The 24213-nt window shown below is 27.3% G+C and overlaps 1 protein-coding gene across 7 annotated transcripts in view; it reads left to right on the top strand.

Moving 5' to 3' along the window:
• LOC126902500 (potassium voltage-gated channel subfamily H member 2) overlaps positions 1–21229 on the top strand; it is a 71988-nt gene extending 50759 nt beyond the window's left edge. For 3 of the 7 annotated variants that reach the window (XM_050679853.1, XM_050679857.1, XM_050679851.1), the window contains 20 exons: positions 9497–9743; positions 9827–10014; positions 12472–12504; positions 12886–13161; positions 13264–13384; positions 13643–13803; positions 13873–14021; positions 14075–14217; positions 14290–14483; positions 14569–14792; positions 15184–15317; positions 15744–15839; positions 15910–16005; positions 16077–16265; positions 16418–16629; positions 16724–16827; positions 16897–17029; positions 19796–19854; positions 19944–20106; positions 20874–21229. In XM_050679853.1, coding sequence (XP_050535810.1) covers positions 9497–9743; positions 9827–10014; positions 12472–12504; positions 12886–13161; positions 13264–13384; positions 13643–13803; positions 13873–14021; positions 14075–14217; positions 14290–14483; positions 14569–14792; positions 15184–15317; positions 15744–15839; positions 15910–16005; positions 16077–16265; positions 16418–16629; positions 16724–16827; positions 16897–17029; positions 19796–19854; positions 19944–20106; positions 20874–20957 — 3006 coding nt within the window. In that variant the 3' untranslated portion in view covers positions 20958–21229. The remainder of the gene's footprint in view (positions 1–9496; positions 9744–9826; positions 10015–12471; positions 12505–12885; positions 13162–13263; positions 13385–13642; positions 13804–13872; positions 14022–14074; positions 14218–14289; positions 14484–14568; positions 14793–15183; positions 15318–15743; positions 15840–15909; positions 16006–16076; positions 16266–16417; positions 16630–16723; positions 16828–16896; positions 17030–19795; positions 19855–19943; positions 20107–20873) is intronic. The other 4 variants (XM_050679855.1, XM_050679854.1, XM_050679856.1 and 1 more) reach the window with 4 other exon arrangements.
• The last annotated feature ends 2984 nt before the right edge of the window (positions 21230–24213 follow it).

Genomic DNA, 24213 nt, shown 5'->3' with positions numbered 1-24213 from the left:
ACAATAGCGTGTTTCATTATTATCAGTGTATGAAGACTAATGATGGATATTTTCGAATATTTTAAACTATCGAATAACTATTCGAATTGTTTTTATACAACCGAATAGTTTATTTTTAGCATAAACTATCGAATAGTTCGAATAGTGGAAAAAAATATTCGATTAGTTCTACCTAAAATTTTTATTGAGTACATTTTAATATATTGTTGAAGCAGGTAGTCTTTTTGTCTGTTGAATATTTTATTTACTTTAATTAGTTTTTTTTACGATACATAAATGGATAAAGATTGACTAAATTTTAGACTGGTCTCAATAAAATTTCTCTCTTCCTCAATTCGTCAACTCAGTTTTACATTTTAATAAACGTATTTTTTTAATTATTGTTTAATTGTATTTTCAAAAGAACTTAGCTTTGCAATTACAAAGGAATATATTGAAGAATCAAAATATTTTTAGTTCTACCTTTGTTAGTAAAATACTGAAATATTTAGTTTAAAAATAATTTTTTATAATGAGTGGTATGTTTGAACATTTAATTTTTATATAAAAAAAAGTATTAAAACATTTTTTTTTTTTTGAAAACCAATAAAATAATAATTATATCTTAAACAATTCTAAATAATTAATCATAAACTATAATTGAATCATTTTTAATTAAAATATAGTAGGAGTTCCTGAGAAATTTTCTATTGACGGATCATTATATTTTATAATATTAGTAAGTTTAGTTACGTTTGCGTATAAATATCATTTCATTGGTTTTAAATTTATGTACATTTAATGTTTTCGTCTGTCTATTATTTTTGTCGTTTAAATCTATTTATAAAGACATTATTTTCAGTAATAAATTTTTATAGAGGGACATCATATTGTCCCTGTGTAATAATGAAAATTATTAAGTAGTTTTCTTTTGCTTGTCTTGGAAATGTGACTTTTAGTTTAAATATTGGACGTTTCTGAAACTTTTGCAACCTTTTTAGTTTTATTTATTTTTTAATTTGTATGCATAAAAACATACTTTTATAATCATGTTCATTAATGAAAGAATTATTCACACTGGCTAGGTTATTATTTATTAGCTTTCCATCTTCTCAAACGTTTTTGAAGTAATACTATATTGTCGTATAAAATATTTCCATTGATTTTCATCTTTAAAATGATTTTACTATGAATTATTTTTCTTAATGGACGATATGTGTATCGAGAAATAATGAGAGAGAGAGGAGACAGTAACTTTACATCAATCAGTCCAAGCACTACTTATACGAAACAAATTCACTCATGTTTTTGGTATTTTTAGCAGCCTAATAAATCTATTAAAAGTTTGCTTAGTATAGATGGAATAATATGCGAACTAAAATAAATACTGAATCGATTACCGCGCACGCCAAAAATCGTGGTCACACTGTGGCGCTTGTCGCGTGCGCTAAAGACCCGCCGTAACTCGCACATTCCGTTTGGCGGTGTTCACTTGCGAGTGCCGTCCAGTCTGTTGACTCGACCGCGAGCGTTTTATCCGCTACTGTCACGCATGTTGATCAGTTTCTTATATCTTTTGGCACTCTTTTTCTTCTACGATATTTCTAAGCGCTATTGCTACAAAAAAAAACGTTCGCCAAATTACAATCACAATGACTCAATACCTGCGGTGATATCAGCGTACCGGTTCCCCTACCTAAATGTCCAGGGATATGGGGGACCGTGATTTGGAGATGCCACTGATGGCTTACGAAACGACGAAGGCGTCTGTGGTGGTCACCATACCGGGTCGGGCAGGATCTGCGTATAGATCTTCCAGCCTACGAATGATCAAGCGAATGTCGTCTACAACATCTTCATCGTCCGTAGGCGGAAGAGACGGCTACGATGACCACCTGAATTGTCACAAGACCTATAGTTCGGTCAACGATAAGATAGGCATTAAGTCACCATCAAAGTCCGGGCCTTCCACTTTATCCGGCAGAGCTTCAGCTCAGGTAATATTTTAAGTACAGTCGCATTTAGGGTGGAAAGAGAATAGATTGTGTTAGTAGAAATGAAAGAGAATTATGTTGTCGGACGTTTAGTGACATGACACCATACGCTCAAACGTTAATTTTAATTTGTGTGATAGACAATAATTTTTATACCTTTTTTGGAGAATACCACATTTTCAAGTAATTCTTATAGATTTATATATCTGTATCGATTGCGGAGCGTCCGGGGTGCGAGTGGGTGGAGCTTTGTTTGTGTTGCATAGCCCCCCCGTGACTATGACAGGCGGAACGACAAGGATACAAAGAAAATGAGAAATACGGAGAAAACCATGTAATCATTTCATTTCACGCAAACGTTTTCGTCAACTTTATTACAGCGGTTATTATTGTATAATCTGATATGTTACACAATAATTACTGTCATAACCTCGTCGAAAGCTTGTTTATATATGGCAATCTTAACATTGCGTTTTATTTGGTTGATAAAAAGTATGCCTTTACTGTAGACAACGTGGTGAGATTGACAGCTTGTTCTGTCATAATGAAAATTAACGGTCGTGTGATTTTGTTGGTTAAAATAATTTGTTTGTCAATTTAATTTTTAATCTGTTCCCATTTTCACTACTATTAATTCATATATGTGCCCCAGAAAAACATGGCCTTCATCGGAAAAAGGTATTATTAAAAAAACGCATTTAAAGTTTAAAGGACAATGCGTGTAGTATTCCATATTAATCATAAAAACATCTAATTTTGTTTTATTAACTGAAAGAATGGCCTTGCGCTTTTATTTTTCATTAAAATATAAGTATAAGTTGTCAAAACCTCATTTTATCTGTATATATTATTTTGAAAAATATAAATTATTTTTAAAGAAAAACATAGTTAATTTTTATCAAACAAAAAATATATGCTGTTTTTTTTTTTACAAAATAAATAAGTTACATCATCATTATAACCTTTAACTAAAGTTAATTCGCATATGTTTATAAACTGTAATTTTGTCTACTTACTCTAAACTTAATAAACTTTCAGTTGAGAATTAACGAAAACGTAATATTTTAAATGCTTCATTAATAATAATCTATTTTAAAAATAAACATTTTTTTCATCATATAAATTTATATTTATGTAAATTATAAAAAAAATAGTTGAAGGTTTATTTTCCAAACTTTAATTATACATTTATTTTTTATTTCATCTGTTATAAATAACAAAAAACACATTAATTTGATGATTTTTTTCTATAAAACGAGGATAATTTGTTCAAAAATAAATCAAGTCAACTACATCCTTTTAAAGTATAAGTATCCATTTTTTGAAGTCACGTCAAAATAATTAAAAAATATATCTGATTAAAATGGAGGAGTCTCTTATTATATTAAAATCTAATAGTTTAAAAATTAGTAGTAACATCTTTTAAATTACAAAAAATAACGGCCTTATATAATAATAAAAACATTCTTGTCTGTTTGAATTGTAATAATTTCCTAGTATAGTTTAGGTTGTAGTTAAATTATGCGGTTTGCGGTAAAATGTTGTGGACAGTTTATCAGACATATTTATCCAAAACAAAAAGAGATTCCAAACTCTCATTTAATTGACGCGAAATAGTTTTAAGGAAAATAAAAAACAAACATGATAATATGTATTAATATGACGTTGTTTGGATTAAATACCTCGGTAACACCATATTGTAACACTTATTTGACGTTTAAATAATGATAGTTTCGTATCATTTTAAAAATAAATATTTTATGTCAACTGAAGAAGAAAAGTTAATAAATCAGATTGATGGGTAGTCATAGAAAACGTCACAGTTTTCTTTATCAATACGTTATATGGTGCAGTGTACGTGTAAGGACTTAAAATTTTTATTTACAAATATTTTTCATTAAAATCGTTATTTTTGAATATGAAAAATATACCATCTAATAATAGTTATATGATGAGTTTGGCAAACATTATAAATCTTTGAAAAGTTTAATTATAAAGCTCCCATAATGTATTTTATGAGAAAAATGTAATTATAAATTGAAAGAAAAATTTTCTTTAATCAAATATGCGCACACAACTTTTTTTAAAACTTTATCATTACTACATTTTATCAGTTGACTGGTTTTTCCTTTAGTAAAAAAAAAATCAAAGTAATTTGGCTAATCTGCTTTAATAATGGGCTTTTTCGTTTAAAACAAATGCATGACTAATCAAACATAGTTTTTGATCTGACTTCACAGTCAAGTGTCATATTTGTGTAACTCGTTTTAACAATCTTTGGGTATCATATTTATGTTTAATGTATTAACTGTACAAAAGATGTTTTTCAAATATTTTTATTCGATATATATTAAATAAACTTGGTACCATTAGAAATTGTATATACTCAGTTAGTATAAAATTACTAAAAAGTCTGAATATATACATGGTTTTTCAATTATATTTTGATTTTTTATCAATCATATTCCTCTCAAATTACTTGTGGTTTTACATTTAATTTATAGGATAGAAATATTTTTGTTCTTGACGTTATTTTAATCTTACATAATATTTTAACTGCTATAGCATTACAGACATTTTTATGTTCTTATGTATTCGTCTGTATATTTCGGAGCTTAGTATAAAATCGATAGCATAGCTCTTAAGAATTTTTGGTTGAAAATATTGGCATTTCTGGATATCTCATATAAAAAGGTCATACATTTGTATTATATTATATATTTACTTTAAAATATTTGTTTTTCAGTACGGATGAGTATTGCATACGCGATTATAAAATCAATCGACATAGACTTCAGTTGAAACGAATATATAGATTGATATTATTTGCATATATTTCCTAAATAAAACAGCAAGCATCGGAATTCGGAAATAATTTTCAATAGAATGATGAAAGATAAATGTGAATATATAGCGTGTCCAATCCTGTCTTATAAATCCTATAACTTTTGATCCTATGAATGTTTTTTTGTTACATTATTATTCAAAAACTTGTTGAGTACAAGATTATAATATTATCATAAAGTATACGTATTATACAAAATAAAAATTACTGTTTCATTAATGATTTATAATTATTTTCCTATATTTGATGAACTGCTAATGCTTAGATATTATTATACTAATAATCATGATATTATGAAAAAAAAACTATTTTAAGAATTTGAGATTAACTTTAAAACTTAAATTTTAACATATAATTTTAGCATATGAAGCATATGATAATTGTGTTACTCTGTACTTTTCTAGAGAATGGTAGAAGTACTACAACGTCAATTATTTGATCTAAGTTCATCAGCCTATGAACTTAGATAGAACTTTTAGTATAAACAACAAAAATCAACATTTTTATAAATTTTAAAATATACTAGAAATTTAATTACAGTACATTAATTACTATAGTCAAATATGAAAAATAAAAAAAGAAGATATAAAAATTATTTTTCGTATATTATAAAAATTCATAACTAAATAAGTTGCTTACACAAATTACTCGCAGTGAAATTACAATGAGTGTTATAGCACATCTTAAAAATTATAAATACACTACACTGATAATTAATGTCTTAATTTTGACAATATTAGTTTCATAATATTTTATTTCGTACAAATTGTTTAGGAAATATTTCTAATGGATTAGAAATACGACATATCTAATTTATCAGTAATTGGAAAAAGACCAAGAAGTTTTTTACATTTTTAGAGACAGATATATATCAATATAACAGAATTAATATGAATTTGTAACATAGGGACTTAAAAGATGACAAAAATATTTATAAGTCCAACTGAACAAATGTTACTTCTTTTGTCGCGTTTAGTATATTTAATGCCACTTCAGAGTTCGTTTATTTGAGACGTCTACAGGAAAATTATTTTTAGGATTTTGAAAAATTCAAGATAAAAATTATGTGTGAACTAAATTAGTGTGTGCATTGATAATATATTTTATTTTAGTAAATTAAAGAATTTTAATCGAATTAATGTATTATTATAATGAATTAGCTGAAAGTTTTATTTTTGTAAGTTAGAAATAATTCTATATATTTACATAATAAAAGCTTTATAAAAAAAAATATCAATAATATTAATTCATTATTGTAAGATATGTACTCAGTAGAGTTAATATTGTATTAAATTATTAACCATATATAACTTACAAACATATTTTGATTTGCATCAATAATCATTGATAAAAAAATTATACCATGTTTTGTATTTTAAACAACTCAAAAATAAAAAATGTTCCCTAATAAAAATTTTTTTTAAGTTGTAAAAATATTGTGTTGTAAAATAGATTTTTTTTTTCGTATATATTATGTAAAATAAGATACTTTAAGTCAGCTATTATAAAAAAAGGTTCTAACGCAAATTTTTATATTTTTAAAGAGAACGATTTTTAGTAACCTCTTTTTAAAAATCTTTGATACTTTGACTGTACATATACTACAACGTTATACTGAATATAAAGAAATTTGTTTCTTATAATCAGATAGTAATGAGTTGAGTAAATGAAAAATTGCTTTGACGATGAGAATTCTGATCATTTTAATTAATTGGAATATTTTATTGTTTAGAATTTTTTCAATTTAAGAAAATTGATTGTTCCGCTTCAGTGATACCAAAATTTCTCATTAAATATGTGTCAATAAAGTAGTAATTAACATTAAAATATGAATTTAATAACATAACAAATAATATAAAATGTTGAAATATTCTTACTCAACTTATAATTAATGATATAAGATACAAAATAAATTAATATGAAATATAAATTATAAGATTAGTTATATGAATAATAATTAGTTAAGTAATAATTTATATTTTTATTAAGAAATAACAAAATACCATACATTTAAATATGAATATTAAAAAAATATAAAATCTCTGAGATGTACTTTGTACTATTATAATTTATAGATTAATAGGTAATATCTATGCAACTAAGCAAGTAGTTCAACTCTTTTTTAGAATACAAAAATAATTTAATCGATTCGTATTATAATTTTAATAAATCTTTTTTTATAAATAATATATATCAAGATTGATATATTTAAAGTATTTTCGTTAACATGTATACTCTACATTAAAATAAAAATGAAAATTTCCTTCATAAATATGAAAAGTGCATTAATGCGATCGCATTAATGGCAATTTTATTAGTTACATGTTTATGGAAATATGTTAATTTACATTGTAGTTGCTACATTAAAATTATAATCCGAAGTTTAAATTTATATTTTGTCCTTATTTGTTAATAATAGTTTCAGTTTTAACGTTTCCAAAGAAACGTTAGAAAGTTGCAAAACAATGTAATTTACAGTCTTTCATAAATCAAAAATTCCTTATGCAAAAGTTAAATTTGCAAATGACTTTATGTATTTTTAATATTATTTTTATTTTTCGACTAATTTAACTATATTTTGTTTGGATTTATCATTTTTCTTCGGCTGTTCAGCAATAAGTTACTATGGAAATTTATAGGTTATTTTACTTGTTTTAAATAGATAATAATTATCTATTTTTAAAACATTATTATTACTATTTTAAAAACTTAATTATTTTTTAATTTTCAAAGTACACATTATTTAGTTTGATATTATTAACATAAATTATTTCACAAGGATTTGATCCGTGTGTCCTAAGAGATTTATATTAAATTGAGTAAAACTTAAGCTAAACATCTTTACTTTTGAAAATATTTAAATTAATTTTTTATTATGAATTCATTTAAGCTGACCATTGGATAAGTGATTAACTTTATTATTTTATGAATTTAACTTATTCTTATTTAGTATCCAATTCTAAAATATAATAATCTAGTTTACAAGATGAAATAAATCCATTTAATTTTTAAAGATAAGATGAATCTATTTTATCATTCATTTAAATCAAAATATAGTAATGATTTAAATAACAGTTTTTTTATATAATTGTGCATACAAATATTTTTTATTTAGAATGAAAACCAATGTTGACTAAAATAAAATGTATTAAACGAAAACGGTTATAAATTCGTGGGTTGAAATTAAGTGGTTTAAAGTGTAAAAAATAGTATTGTACGTTTATAACAAATACAATAATAGTTTTTTTATTATTCACCAAATAAATGTTTCCAATAATTGGATATATTTTCACAGTAATGAACAAAGATTTTTAATATGGAGATCTTCATACAACATTAATAATAATAATAGTAACATAGTTCACGAAATGAGCATTCGTGATTTTTTTAGTAATTTAAGTGGCTTTTTGAGTTAAACATTTTTAAGTTTTAAATTAATATTTTTAATACAATTTCAATTTTACATACTATTAGTAACAAGTGACCAATTTTCATTATTTTTAATGGATTATTTAAAAATTTTGATACATATCTTGAACTTAAGTATCCATTAAGAGCATATTAAATGTAAATAAATTTTAAACATTATTTAAACCATTTATAAAATTTGTCACTAAAAAGAGATGATTTCATATTGGTGTTTTACTGGATGGTCTTATTTTAGTATTGTTGTATAAATATAACACTATATTTTAGCTGTCTTTTGAAGTCAATAATAAAAAGCTGGAAAAATATTTACTTTTAATGATTTTTTAAAAATTAAATGTCTTGAATTATTCTTTTAGTTTATTTTTTAGTTATATTACTAACTGTTGGAATTTGATAATCTACCGTCGCGTTGTTTCAGTAGAGTTAGAATAATTATAGCTTAATGGATTCTGTAAAGTTTATAAGATTATACAAGCGTGTTTATCATTCTTTTTATAATAATCCAACCAATACATTATATTCTATGGAAAACCTTACAATGTTGTGTATAAAATATAATACCACATTTATATGTACATAATGTTTTTATTAACGTCAGCTAAAATATGCAAAACTTCATACTGGAAAAGATGTTTGAAACTATTGATAGTTTTTATATGTTGTACACTATTATCATCATTGTTCGAAAGGTTTCCTATTTACTACATTAGATACGCCGTATACATCATAGACACCGATTAAGTGCTAAAAACAAAACAGTGTACATTACGATCCACAGTATCCTTCAAGACGTGCACATGTGTTTACCATGTTTGCAATACCCAACAAGAATCAGCTGCTGCTCAGGGATAACATANGCCGTATACATCATAGACACCGATTAAGTGCTATAAAAACAAAACAGTGTACATTACGATACACAGTATCCTTCAAGACGTGCACATGTGTTTACCATGTTTGCAATACCCAACAAGAATCAGCTGCTGCTCAGGGATAACATATAATAGTTGTTCCCCACTCGTCATGTTCTTTAATAGCGTTTACTATTTAGTGTAGATCGAATCTTGGCCACAAGTCACTCTCTTGTTTCTTCATCAATTTTCCAGCGGCTTCCGCTCAGCAGACCTCACCATGGAACAACAGATATCCCCGATATACACAGTATGCGCGAACATGAAAAATCCACTTGATTATCTTGACTATTTTATTTTCATTGAAGACTAGAATACAATTCACAATTTTTTTTCAGGTATTATCGTTGGGGGCTGATATTCTTCCTGAGTATAAGTTACAATCACCCAGAATCCACAAGTGGACCATACTTCATTACAGTCCATTTAAAGCGGTATGGGACTGGATCATTTTACTTTTAGTTATTTATACGGCTATTTTTACTCCGTACTTTGCGGCTTTTCTTCTAAATGAACCTCATTTCAAAGGACCAAGACCATTAAAGTTTAGTTTCGACGATCCTCTGGTGGCCGTAGATTTTTTTGGTGAGTTTTGTAATAATATCATCTATTACCTTTGATTAGTTGAATTTAAATTATTCATTATGCATTTATTGTTTTGATTTCAGTGGACATAACGTTTATTATCGATATAGCCATCAACTTCCGGACTACGTACGTTAATAAGAACGATGAAGTGGTGTCGACGCCAAGTAAGATAGCATTACATTACTTTCGTGGATGGTTTCTGATCGACTTGGTTGCCGCCATACCTTTTGATCTTATGATTGCCGGTTCTTCAGCTGAAACGGACGAGGTAAATTTATCATTCAAAATATTATTAGGCCGAGATCCCACGACATTAAATTGTCTATTATTATTTTTGGTACAAATTCTATTTAATGATCTTTTTACGAATTATTTATTGTTAAAAATTGTGACAAACATGTGTCGAGTCTCATAAGCGCTAAGACATGTAAAGAATTGTGGGATCTTGGTTCTTTGGCGCACGGGTAATATGTAATTCTTTGTGTAATATCTAATTCATTATAATTAATATTTCATTTAAAGTATGAAATTTTAACTTTTATATTATATCGTTTTAATTGTTAGTGTAAAAATTAGTGTTTGATAACCCTGTGATAAGCCCTTTTTTCATTTAATGTCTAGTCACTAGATCACCAATATTTTATTTTAATTTCTATATTATATATAATGGTTTATTTTTAATTACACTTATTAACCTATCAGGTTATACTTAATTTAATTCAGTTGGAGCTATTCGAGGCAAAAATATCAAATTTCAACCCCTTTAAAAGTTTTACATACAGAGTGAATTTCAATAGAAATCCTATAACTTTTGATTTAGTTCATATTTTCTTTACTTTTTATGACCATACTTTCAATATAATTAATATCAATATATTTTTTAGCTAAAAAAAAAAATTCAATTAAAGTAATCTTTTCAAAATTTAATATAACTATGAAAAAATGTTAATGCAATTTTATTAATTTATTTCATTAACGTTTTAAATTTTATAATAAAAGTTTATCAATTATGGCTAATATTATTTAAAACTAAAAAAAAATTAAACTATTGAACTCAAAAACGACAAAAATTATTAAAAAATCACTAATACATTTTTTGGGAATAATGTTGCCAAAATTATAATCAATGCTAAACCAATACTGATTTTCCGATCAAAAAGAACATAATATAAGGGAGACAATATAATTATTAAGAAATAAAAAATCTTAATTAATTGGGATCTTGACCAATTGAAAAATTCATTATTAAACTGATAAAATGTGATAACATCATTTAGTGATAAGGTTACTAGGGTAAATAAGGGAGTAGTTTTTTTTAGAGGTGTCAGTATGTGTTTAGCATTAATAATGGTAACATTGATAACGAAATACATATTTTGATGTTTTTAGTATATTTTGTGACTTTTTGAGTTAAATATTTTTTAGTTTTAAATTAATATTTTTAATATAATTTTTATTTTGAAATTTAAATTCTGTATCATTTTAAAAGTTCGAATATTTTTAAATTTTATATTTTCATAATATATTAAAATTTCAAGAAAAAAACTTAAGTAAATAAAAAGCTCAATGTATTTATGCTATACGATCGTGCTGTGTAAGTTATTTTTGCAATGAAAGTTATTATCGTTTGATGAACACTTTCATAATTGAAGTGAAAAAGTGACTAGGTACAATATTGTTATAGTATGATACCAAAAAAGTCTATTTTCGTTATTAAAATGCCAAAGAGTTATCTTATTTTTATTTAAATAATATTGCTATTTAAATTTTTAAGTTCAATTACAGATGCTCATCTAAGCGATGATAATTTTATGAAAAAAAAAATACCAATAACCATTTTTTAACATGAAAACATAGCGTTCCTTATGTTCTTTACTTAATAAATATATCAATGTTAGTTACCGTAAAAAAACTCATGAAAATTCTAATGTTCACAAAATTTAAAATGATACTTCAAACTTACTATTTAACATTAATTTGATATTTTTTTATATTTGTCATTAAATATTTTTGATAAATTAAAAATATATTTTATGTTGTTATACTTTCACAGTCCTCAATTATAAAAATTATATTAAAAAGAAATTAATGTAATAAATTAATTGGACCAAAATTTTTTGAATTTTTTATGCCATTGTGACTAAATACTGCAATATTTACCCTAATCTGTTTATCTACAATAGACTGTACTCACTTTTGGTATTTATTTTTTGTGTAGTACGTGTAGCGAGTTGACGGAGTCATGTACGGCCTACCGGGGGCTAAGTTGAATGCGGGTGGGCTTTTAAAACTCTCATATTCCACTTGCTTCACCAGGGATAATGTGTGCTGCTGTTAAAACTCTATAATAGTTTCTTATCGATGAACTAACAGTAGCAGAAAAACTAAATTCCGATATTATTTGAAAGCTGGGTATTAATCGCGTTATGACATTTTTTGTTGTTAAATTAAAACTTTTCGGTCTCTACGATAAATATTTTCTCAATAAAATTCTTCGAATATATAGAACGATATGTAGCGTTCAATTGCTCTACTTTTTTTTTTGTTAGACATGTGACTAGATACTCCTACAGGAATCAAGCACATGTATAAAACATTTTTTCATAGTTTATACTAGTGATTTAGTTACATAATAGGTGTGAAATATAGAATTAAGGGTGTTAACACTAGTATTGCTGTGTTCAAAAATAGACATTCTTTAACATTAGTTTGATAATCGTTTCAGTTGTCTATGGAAACACAACAGAAGACCGAGGAGGTTTGTGAAAACCAACAAAATAATTTAGAGTAGAACGTAGGTTTTATAGACGTAGAAGAGAATTTAATTAAAGTGCATTAATATTATTATAGTAGTTGATAAATATTGTTTTTTTTTGTTTGTTTTATCCCGTAGCTTCTTTTATTCACGATGCACAAAGTATAATATTATTATAGAATAACACAGTTACACCCATTTTTTTATGTTAATCAGTATGAGTATGTCACTGATTAATCCGTCGTAGAGTAGCCAAAAGTTTTTTTTGTTTTTTTTTATCTTTTAAACTTTTTTGCTTAATACGCGGTCGTCTTATTCTACCGCTTTGAAATAATAATTAATGTTCGTTTTTGTGTTCATGAAATTTCTTTTTATTATTTACAGACTACCACTCTAATAGGACTTTTGAAGACTGCCAGACTGTTAAGGCTCGTTCGGGTCGCCAGAAAAATCGACAGGTATTCGGAGTATGGGGCTGCCGTTTTGTTATTGCTGATGGCTACATTCGCATTGATTGCACATTGGCTTGCTTGCATATGGTACGCAATTGGGAACGCTGAAAGACCACATTTAGCTAGTAAAGTGGGATGGCTTGATATATTAGCTAACGACACTCATCAGTTTTATTCACACAATAACACGGGTGGACCCAGTATAAGGGTGAGTAAATTGATTGATTTGATTTATATGTTGAATACCAATGTCTATTTATTAATGTAATGCTAATAAATTTCTTCATTTATTTATTACGATGCGTTTCAGTCGAGGTATATCACGGCATTATATTTCACGTTTAGCTCGTTAACCTCTGTGGGGTTTGGAAACGTCGCACCTAACACGGACGCAGAGAAAGCATTTACTATATGTGTTATGCTCGTTGGATGTAAGTATACAAATTTTAATTACAAGCCGCGGGACGTGATATTAGTGCACCACAGTAGCTTATAAGTTCCGCTTCGTTGTAAAGCTATGCTTAAGGTTAATATTTAAATCATTCCTGCTCGCTTAACTCTAAACTTAAGCATAAAAAAGTTGTTAAAAATTTCAAACGTCCTATATTCAACGTTTTAAAAGAATACTATAGGTTTAAATAAATTTCACTTATAAAATTTATCGTATTAATTAATATAATTTATTTTAGCTCTCATGTATGCTAGTATATTCGGTAACGTTTCTGCGATTATTCAGCGATTATATTCCGGTACTGCTAGGTATCATACTCAAATGCTTCGGGTCCGAGAGTTTATTAGATTCCATCAGATACCTAATCCTTTAAGGCAAAGATTGGAAGAATATTTTCAAGTAAACTTCGATCATTATCAAAGAAATTTTATTAAAAATTAACCTTGGCAATTTTATATTATTCTATAGCATGCATGGACTTATACAAATGGTATCGATATGAACAGCGTACTCAAAGGATTTCCGGAATGTCTACAAGCCGATATTTGTCTACATCTCAACAGAAATTTATTGAAAAACTGTTCGGCGTTCAACGGTGCTTCGCCCGGTTGTTTGAGGTTCGTTTTAGATGAATTCTTTTAATTTTATACATTTATAATGTGTTCTTTAGAGCGCTGTCGTTAAAATTTCGAACCACTCATGCTCCACCCGGTGACACACTTGTTCATCAAGGAGATGTGCTAACATCGCTGTATTTTATATCAAGAGGTTCCATCGAAATATTAAAAGACAATGTAGTCATGGCTATACTGAGTAAATTTTTACATCGACATTTCACAAAATGGCGGTTAATGATGTATAACTTTATTGTAAATATTCATGTAGGTAAAAATGACATATTCGGTGAAAATCCGTGTAAACACGCTACAATTGGAAAATCGTGCTGCAACGTGCGAGCTCTTACATATTGTGATTTGCATAAAATCGATAGGAGTGATTTACTTGAAGTATTGGATTTATATCCTGAGTTCTATCATTCGTTTAAAGAAAACCTTGAAATCACATACTATATGCGAGATGTGAGTGTAAATCAATAGAAATAAAATCGATGGTCTTATACTCTATTAAAATAGTAGACAATGTATTGTACATAAATTTTCATAGGAAACGCAAGTTGGGGTAGATCCAAGAGCTGGTAGGTATAGCAGAAAGATTCGATCAAGGTCTAGTTCACAGGAACCAATCGGTGGTACGGCCAATATTGGAGCGACAAAACGGTATTATCACAGCTTTCATAGAGGTGTATCGGAGAGCTGTATAGGACCGTCAGAGCCTTTAAGAGATGATATGAACGATATGGACAATGTCATGTCAGATTTCAACAACAGGTAAATGGAAAAAATAGTTTAAGAATAAATTAAAACAATTTTTAATTGTGCAAAATAGAATTTAGTATGTGGATAATCGTATAGATGATAGCAATTTATGTACTTTTTACTTCTGTTTTACATTATTATTATTATTACCAACAATATAATTTGTTCTTTTGGAAATTGTTTTTTTGATCTCGTGAGATTCTACTAACTAAAAATAATGAGGACTGCATTGGTAAAAATTGACAATTTCTTTTTTAGGAATATTTGTCAAATTATTCCACAATAAAAATTATAGTAAAATAATTTAATTAAGTCCAAAAAAGAAAAACATTTTATAAAACCCGTCCAAAATCAGCCTTTTATCCTTAATTATAATTATACATGATTTTGTTAATTTATACAGTGAGAAATACCCTGATGGTCATGGTATTTTAGAGTTTTCAACAGAAAAAGCAGGCCAAGATGTAACTCCAATGAATTTGAGGTTTGAAGACGAAGCTTCACAAAACCGGAATTCAACTCTCAATTCGATCTCCGGTATGTAAATAATTAAATTTACGTAAAAAACAGGATTTTTTCCCTAAATATACAGTGGAGCATTTTTCAGCTAGCTGATGAATAATTTAATTTTACAATTATTTTATTATTAGTTGATTGTAACAAAACTAGTTATAGACTATCATAACTAAACGTAGAAATAGGCAAGAGGGCAAGAGAATCAATATAAAACGCATTTTCTACGTTAAGACTAAACAATTTATTAGTATTTAACGATTAGTTAATAAATAAAAACTTAATTTATCAATAATATTAACCTCTGTTTGTAATATGATAATAAAAATTAGTTAAGGGAGATAATCCCAAGCTTTGGTATGCGCTTTGAACCCTGACAAAATGAAAATAGCGTTTTGTTGAAAAATACTTGATTATTCGTTATTTTGTTTTTGTTTTGGGTGGGTTCAGGCATGTTCAGCCAACTCAAACGTAGTGTTACTGACATTCGCTTGCATGGCCTATCGCAAAAGCAACAAGGCAGAGACGAGGAAAATGGTAAAGCTGGTAAATAAACTAGCGAGAAATTGTATTTTATTGATCAGCAAAATACTAAAATTTTTTTACATTTATTTAGGTAACTCTGGCGGATTGAAAACTTCAACATCTCACAAACATTTATTTGCTTCTCAATTTAATGAGAATCAACCGTTGCTCGAACATCAACTGCCCAGTAGGAATAAATTTGTTTTTTTTTAATAATTGTGTGTATAAAATTGAAATTGGATATCAATGACTTTTTAGTTTCTGAATCATCTGCACTGTCACATGAACATCACAAGGACAGTATCAGCAGCGAGCACGCCAGCGTACAAAATGTATCGGCAGCCTGTTTTAGTATGACCGCATCGTCGCATTATGGGACACCAACGGCCCAAAGCCCCTTACATTCCACTTGTAAAGCACAAACCCCACCCTACCCCAAAACATCTAGTGAGTATAAATTACAATTTATAATTACACTCGTATGTCGATTTTATTAAATAAGTTTCAGGGAAAATGTTTTATTTTACTGTTACCTTAAACGATGTAATTTTCTTCGATTGGCAAACGTATCGATTCAGTAATTTTAAATTTTCTTGTAGTGACTGTGATCGCTGATAATACGACTGTGATAACGCCCCCGTCACCGCAACGTGCAATTACTTCATGTTCGCAGTGCGGCAATATCGACGTGCATTATCGTATAGACAGACTGTTCAAACAATTCGACAATTTAGAGCAATCTGTTTCGAACGACATAAAAACGATACTGCATATATTGAAATACAAAAACGGTGACTTCCTGGTACCGGAAGTAAGTGATTGAAACCGTAGTAACCAAGCTCGTTATTAAACGTAGAACAACCTGAGTAATACCTTTTTAATTTTATACGTGTTGTTTTTTTCAGAACCGATTGGATGGTTGTAGATTGAGGCCATCGCCTATAAAAAAAACTTCAAGTATACCATCTAGCGAGCATCTGCCCAGGCCGACTTTAGCAGTAAAGTTTAGGTATGAAATTTAGTTGTTAGTCGCGATGGTATTGTATTTCCGAAGCGTAATTTTTTTAATAAATAATAGGAGTTCGTCGCAAGACGAAACGAAAAGTGAGAGCCGATGTCGACAGCAAGTGTCACCGATTCGACAGTCATCGGATCCTCAATCAATTACCATTCCAAGGCGAAGTTATTCCCAACCTCACGATCTCTGCCAGGTAGGATGTTTAATATTGTAATTTTTCTCAGGGAGTTTTGTACTTAGTTTCAAACTTGAAATAACATGAAGTAATTTTTTTAATCAGATAACATATGCTGAAAAATGTGTAAATATACATAATAGCATTACTATAATGTATCTAAGTAAATTTTTTCGCTTCTTGGTAAACACTATCGCATTTTCACATTTTAAAACTTTTTACTACTATATTTAATAAAAGTTAGAGTCATTAAACTCAGCAATAATCGTGTTTCTCTTTTACATTATAGTTCCTACGTTTTACGAATACTTCGCTTAAAAATAAAATTACCGAATGAAGTTTAAATGTAAAGTTTACACATAACTTGAGTTCATCTTATGTGTTAAATTCGATCTCAAATAAAAATAAAACAATTTTTAATCAAAGAAATGTTCATACTCAAAGAAAATAACAATTTCTCATATGAATTGAATCGTACGGCATAATAACGTTAAAAAGAATAAAAACATACACATATATATTCTTTTTATTAAAATTTGTTCACGAGTATACTCGAAACAAAGGCCGAGTTTACATTCGATTTTTAGGTCATTCTGCATGTGTCAACCCACTAAAGTTATAGACAAAGAAAAATATCAAATACTACACAAAGTATTGCTATCGAATAAAAATAAAATGTTTTGCATACTCATAAATTTTTGTGAAAATTTATTATAGACGTGTTCAACCTAAAAGAAGTTTAATTACATTCATGTCTTCTAGAATCCCTTATTCGGCTATTGTAGTTTAACGGTTTTGTAAAAAGTTCGTCAACATTATGTGATTTTTATTTAAAATGTTAAAGTTGTTTTCACTGAAATTATACTTTATGATTAAAATTAATTTATAATTAGATTCTAGTTTGCTCTTCTCTTTGTGTGATTACGTGACCAAATAACAATTTTGTCTGTTGTTAATTGACTGACTAATTAGAACCAATACTCTTCCCCTTACACGCACACACACACAAAAAAAAGCAAAAAATATCTTCCACCTGACCCTATTCTTTTGTGCTCAGTTTTGTGATTCTGGTCGGCGGATACGATTATTGATCGCCCGACTAGTACACAGTAGACTATGTACTATACTAAGACGCTTTCTGTTCTCGGTTCGGTCGAGCGATAGCGGCGTTGCTTACCACCTACTTATTCAAACTGATATATGTTTTTGCTTACTTGGGAAAAGTTGTTGTACAAATAATAATGCGGCTCAGTGGTGTTGAATTTCCTGAAATATTTGTTGTCGTGATGCTTTTGTGTCACAGTCGTTTACAACTCATAAACATAAAACGTACACAATGTTTACAGCTTTATGAAATGTAAGCGCTATAACATGTTTTTCAACCCAAGATAAGAGTTAACAAAACATGTTTCTAGAGATATTATGTTTAATTTAATTCAAGTTTACATTATAAAGTAAAAATTATAGCGTAAAATATTGATAGAATATAATGAAGTTTCCATTGAAGAAATCAGAGTTTAAGAGCTTATAATCAAAGTATATGAAGTTCACTTTATTATGCTGAAGAGATTGCTTGTTTATTGCTAAGAGTTTACACGTGCGGTTAAATGCTGTTTACAAGACGAAGCACTTTCGTATTCTCTGTAAATAAAATAAATTGCTCTTAGTATTGTCTTAATATTTTATAAAAGAAAAACATAGTTGGGTTTTAATTATAATGTCAATTATTTCTTCTATTTTATTTCTAAGTGTTGATGTTTTACTATGCCTAACTAATATCCGATTAAATTTTTTCAAGCTATATAATAAAAATATATCACTCGTGGTTAATATAATTAAAAATTTTAAATATATTTAAAAATAAAAAATATTAAACTCAAAAAGCCACAACAATTACTAAAATTAGTATGCTCGCTTTTTAGTAATTGTTGTGGAAATTATAATTTAATATTTTTAAATTTTTCAAGCTATTTAATATAAAAATCGAGATAGTATCCTAATGTGTTGATCTCCTATTACAATAAAACAAACAAACATGATTGTAATCAGTTTTATGTATGTGTTATTTGTCAACTCAGTAGGTGAATTGATAAACATTCCGTGACCAAAATGTTTATTCAATAAGTGTAGTTCATAGCGACAGGAACTATTTTTATTCATGCAGATATTTTTTAAATTACCAGCAATATGTCTTCGTTATAAATGTCTTCTTGCTGCACCACTCGTACGTTATCTGTTCACTATAAAATATGAATTTATCGAGTACTAAACTGAGGCCCATAGTAATACCATAAATATTCGTTATTTTCATATTTTCTAAAGTTTAATACATTTATGAGTTAGGTTGTAATAAGTTATTTACATTTAGTAATATACTTATTATGCATTTTTTATAACTTTCATTCAAAAAAATAAATCAAATAAAATATTTATCGGTATAATAATAAATTATATTTACTGTTACATACAAATGAAATTAGTTTATTTTTTTACAATAAAAACTTATGGGGTTTCTAACAACTTTAGTTAAACTACTTGTGTACTTTAAAATGCATATTGTATTGTTGTTGGTTATTTTAAACTAAACTCATTTGTTTCGTGTAAGATGGTTAATTTTTTAAAAGGATTATAAATGATTTTTGATTTGCTAATACTAAATATTTAGTTTTAACAAACTTTCATATTTTTCGGGTAGTTCTTTAGTTTTAAAATTCTCTGTTTAAGTATAAATAATATTTGAAAAATATTTTTTAAATTTTTTATTGATTATGATTTATTTTATAGACCCAACAGAATCGTTTGTCAAGGGAAATGCCAGCTGCCAATATCTTTGACATTTCCAGGTAAGATTTTCTTATTTAAATAAATTAAATTAATTTGAAATATTTTTGAATAAATTTGAACAAAATCATATAATTTATTAATTGTTTAGTTTGTCTTCCTCTAACATGGATTCTGCTGTTGCCAGTCAAAAACGACACCAGTTTGCAAGTTTGAGAAGTACGACCAGTTATAATTCCAGTGATGATGGCAATGTTATCGAATTTACGCCGTTGGCACCACTTGCTAAACTAGATTCGTTACATGAAACAACAGTGAGAATACTTATATTTTCTTTTTTTTTTTTTAAGATCATAGTACCAATTAAAGACATCGTGGCTAACATTAATACAAGTATTATTTTTTTTGACGTTAAAAATGTGTCACTTAATTTAAAGACAAAATAAATGGTATAAAAAAAATTTATGAATTTTAATTTATTTTATTGTTACATTAATTAATATAGGAGGTTAGCAGTTTTTTTTGACCTTTGTTTTTAAAAAAATAGGATTAATAATGTCACGATTGGTTCATAGAATGCATTATATTTAAACTTTTATAATGTGTTGCATAAATAATACTTTCGGGTAAAGGATAATACATAGCAAACATTTTAAATAAACCATACCAACAATAAATTTTAAATGTATAAATTTATTAAATTTGATATTTTCTATGAAGTATTGATTAAAAATATAAACATATTTTAATAGTAATTTACATGAAATAGTTACTATGAAAATGTTTGAATTTTTCATGCTAAAACTATCTACTGACGATTTCAAAGTTTATAATTTAACTTAACAAACACATTTACAATTTTACTACAACATTTTTTTTAACACAATTTATATCTAATGAAGAATTCATGAAATGACGATGGAATTATTGCTGATGTTTGAAACCTAAGGCATTATTAATTCAATTGTTACATCAATGAAAATCTATTTATAGGATTCCCTGTTCTTTGTACCGTGTTACATGTTTTGAGTTATTATTATTTTTTAATAAACTATCATATTTCATATTAATGATGTTACAGGATTCGTCGGATGCTCAAAGTCGTCCAAGCAGTACGACCACCAGTCCGTCACATCAGTCACAACAACAGGGAACTGGTTTGTAACCTCAGCCGATATCATTCTCTTGTCTGTAATTCAAGGTGGAAAAATAACGAGCTTGTTGTATTTTTATTTACATTTTTTTATTCGAATCACAAACAATTTTTGCGCTTTATTGAATTTAGCGTATTTGAAATTTGATCAATCATTAAAAAATAATAATGAAAATTGTTTTCTAGTGTTATTTTTGTTAATGACATATAAATTACGGTTTTTTTATACGCTGAAAAAATTTAAAAACAGAAAAGACGACTAATTTTTTTTTGTGGGAGTTTTTGAAGAACAAATTTGTTAATTATTATAATATATTTATACTATAGTTAAAAGACAAGCGTCAATTGGGGGTTTAATATAGTTATATTAATAACTTGTTACAAAATGTATAAACACTGTAATTTTTTTACACGTTTAGGCGACATTCGCTTTGACTTTATTTATCGGTTCTCAAGTCTGACCATATACTTTAATTATAATTTAAGTGTATGGTGTAATTGATAATAGTTATTATCAATATACCTAATGCATTTTTTGTTAGACATTTGTGTATGGTTATCTATCATTAAATTATACGTATTCGTTGTTTTTTAATAGAAATATTTTTATGGTTGCTGAACTTATAAGACTAAGTATTACTATTGATTATGTTTATATTATATATAGATGTTTTTCATTTTATAGCTTTAATTGATTATTTTATTTCTACGTGTATTGATTATTTTTTTAAACTATTATATTGTATAAATTTAATAAAACACTTAATTTGATCAGATCGCATATCTCGAGGTGCCTCAATCGTTGCCTATTAATATTTTTTTGGTAATTGTTAAATTTAAATTTAATGTTTATTGTTGTTGTTATCAACCTCGCTTTTTTATTTGTTTACTTTTACCTGGCAAACCAATTATGGTTTAGTGTAATTTTTGTTAATCTTATCTTTTTGTAATAATATTGTTGAACCTCAAGTTTTATCCACGTGCTCACACAAATAAAATACGAAATTTTTACATTTTATACATAGCATACAATGAGAAAAATCAATTATCAACACCAACCATTATTCTTGTTATTTAAAATTATTTATTTCCGTGGATGATTTATTTTGTATTGTTTTGTTATTAAATTATAATAATTGAGAACAATAAAAATATTTGTCTTAATTTTTTTTAACAACACATTTGATTAAAAAATACTGAATATGACGTTTCTTTGTTTTTGAGTATACTGGTGTACAGTAAGTTAGGAAATGGGTTTTTATTGTTCTCATTGTTTATAATAATTAATATGTTTCTTTACTTACTGAACACGCTGTATAATATACACTGTTTTCTCGTCCTCTTTGGCATAAACTATAGCTTTTCGAGAGGACGTCAAATATAAATAAATAATACATATAAATTAACTAAAACAAATTAATTATATTGGGTGAAATGAAATTTAAATGTTCTATGCCACTATGACTTTAATAAAATAAATTAAACAATATTTTTGTTTATTATAAAACTTTTGCATTGAACTTTAGAAATTAAAGACTCACAAATAGACGTCGAATCTCAATAACTTTAGTTCTTGTCTGAAGTTTATGCTGATTTAATGTTACTGACGGATTACAAAAAGTTTGATGCTGTCTAAGAAAAACACATTGCATAAACGGATATGATTCAGGATAGCCGGAAGTGATGTGTGCAAATTTAGAGATGTTATTGTTACTTGATTATACGAAGGAACGTTTTGACATATAGGAATCAAGCTCAGAATATGTTGGCTCTATTTTAAATGTGTTGGAGGCTAGTAAAAATACACGTAATATGTTTTAGGCAAAATATTCAGAAAAACTTGAAACTTAAGATGTAGATTCTAAGCTTGGTGTGATTCTTAACTCAACTGACATGAGGCTAACTAACTTTGTTAATGAAAAGGGCAATAAGCTGTTTGCTTATCCCATTGACAGAGCTTTGTTTATATTATTTCTGCTACATTTATAGAACTATTATATGGTTAGTAACTCACTAATGTAATCAGTCAGTTAGCACAGCGTTATTAAGTAAAAGTTATTGGCTTGATTATTGACATCAGGTATTTGTTGGCAGATCATTTTCGCCGTTGACTGAGTTCTTCATGCAATCAGTTCATGAAAATGGCAATGAAATTGGGACTACCACTAGCTTTTTGATTTATACGACTACACATAGCTAAAAAATGTTGATTCTGTGTCTGAAACTGATGGCCGGTAGACTGTACCAATGATGTGATAACGTACTGTTAGTTTACACCATTAATAAAGATACCACAGTCGATTATATTGATAAGATATTCCGTAACTTAGGAGAAATAATTTCTCTCATATTTATAGACCGTGAACTCTTGTATACTGTTATAACATATATGTTATATAGCGAACCTATCAATGAAGCGTTACAAAATGATTTTAAGTTCAATAGTATGATATTATTTTTATTTGCATTAATTGCTATTATTTAGCTTTAATATATAATTAATTATATATTAGCTGTAGGTTTGTAAATAACTATAAATTAGTGAAAAACGAGCATACACAAGCAAAAAAAAAAAAAAACTAGCGCAATACTGCACAGTACAAACGTAGTATAGAAATTAAAATAAATTATAAATAGTTGTATATTCCTATATGGAAAATTCGTATCAAAAATATTAGTATGGATTTAACATGAAAAATGAAAGAAAGTTAACTTTCTTAATTCAATTAATGTGGCCTTCGTTAGTTCATTATTAATTCAGTTATGAAATTGAAATTGTAATTTATGATAAACTATTGTCAGCTATAACATATTTTTAGAAAGGCCAGTCCCTTCCTTTTAATATACTTATTGAATGACGTTATATAATATTTGTAACTAACACTAAATCTGTTTATTTTAAGGGGTGGGGTTAAATTGGCACTTATTCCTCTATTCCTACAGAGTTTTACCCTTGACATAAAATATAAACATAAATAAGTAACAAAAAAATAAAAATTATAGCAACACGAAAAACTATGATTTTTTAAACTAAAATAACATTTTTTTTAACTGGAGAGCCAATTGCGCATAAAAGAGAAATCGTCGGGATAAATTTTTTTCTTAACTTTTAGTATGTAACATAAGCTTTATTAAACATATGTTTAAGCCCGGAGTATTTCCGGAACATTTTCTATATTTAAATTGAAAAGGTTAACTTTTTATGCAAAAACAGCTATTTTGAACTCCTTCAATGAACAGGTCAAGGGTCAGATTTTCAAACAAAATA

This window comes from Daktulosphaira vitifoliae, unplaced genomic scaffold (assembly GCF_025091365.1).
Source record: "Daktulosphaira vitifoliae isolate Bord-2020 unplaced genomic scaffold, ASM2509136v1 Scaffold_3, whole genome shotgun sequence".
NCBI lineage: Eukaryota > Metazoa > Arthropoda > Insecta > Hemiptera > Phylloxeridae > Daktulosphaira > Daktulosphaira vitifoliae.
This window is presented reverse-complemented; position numbering and strand designations above follow the sequence as displayed.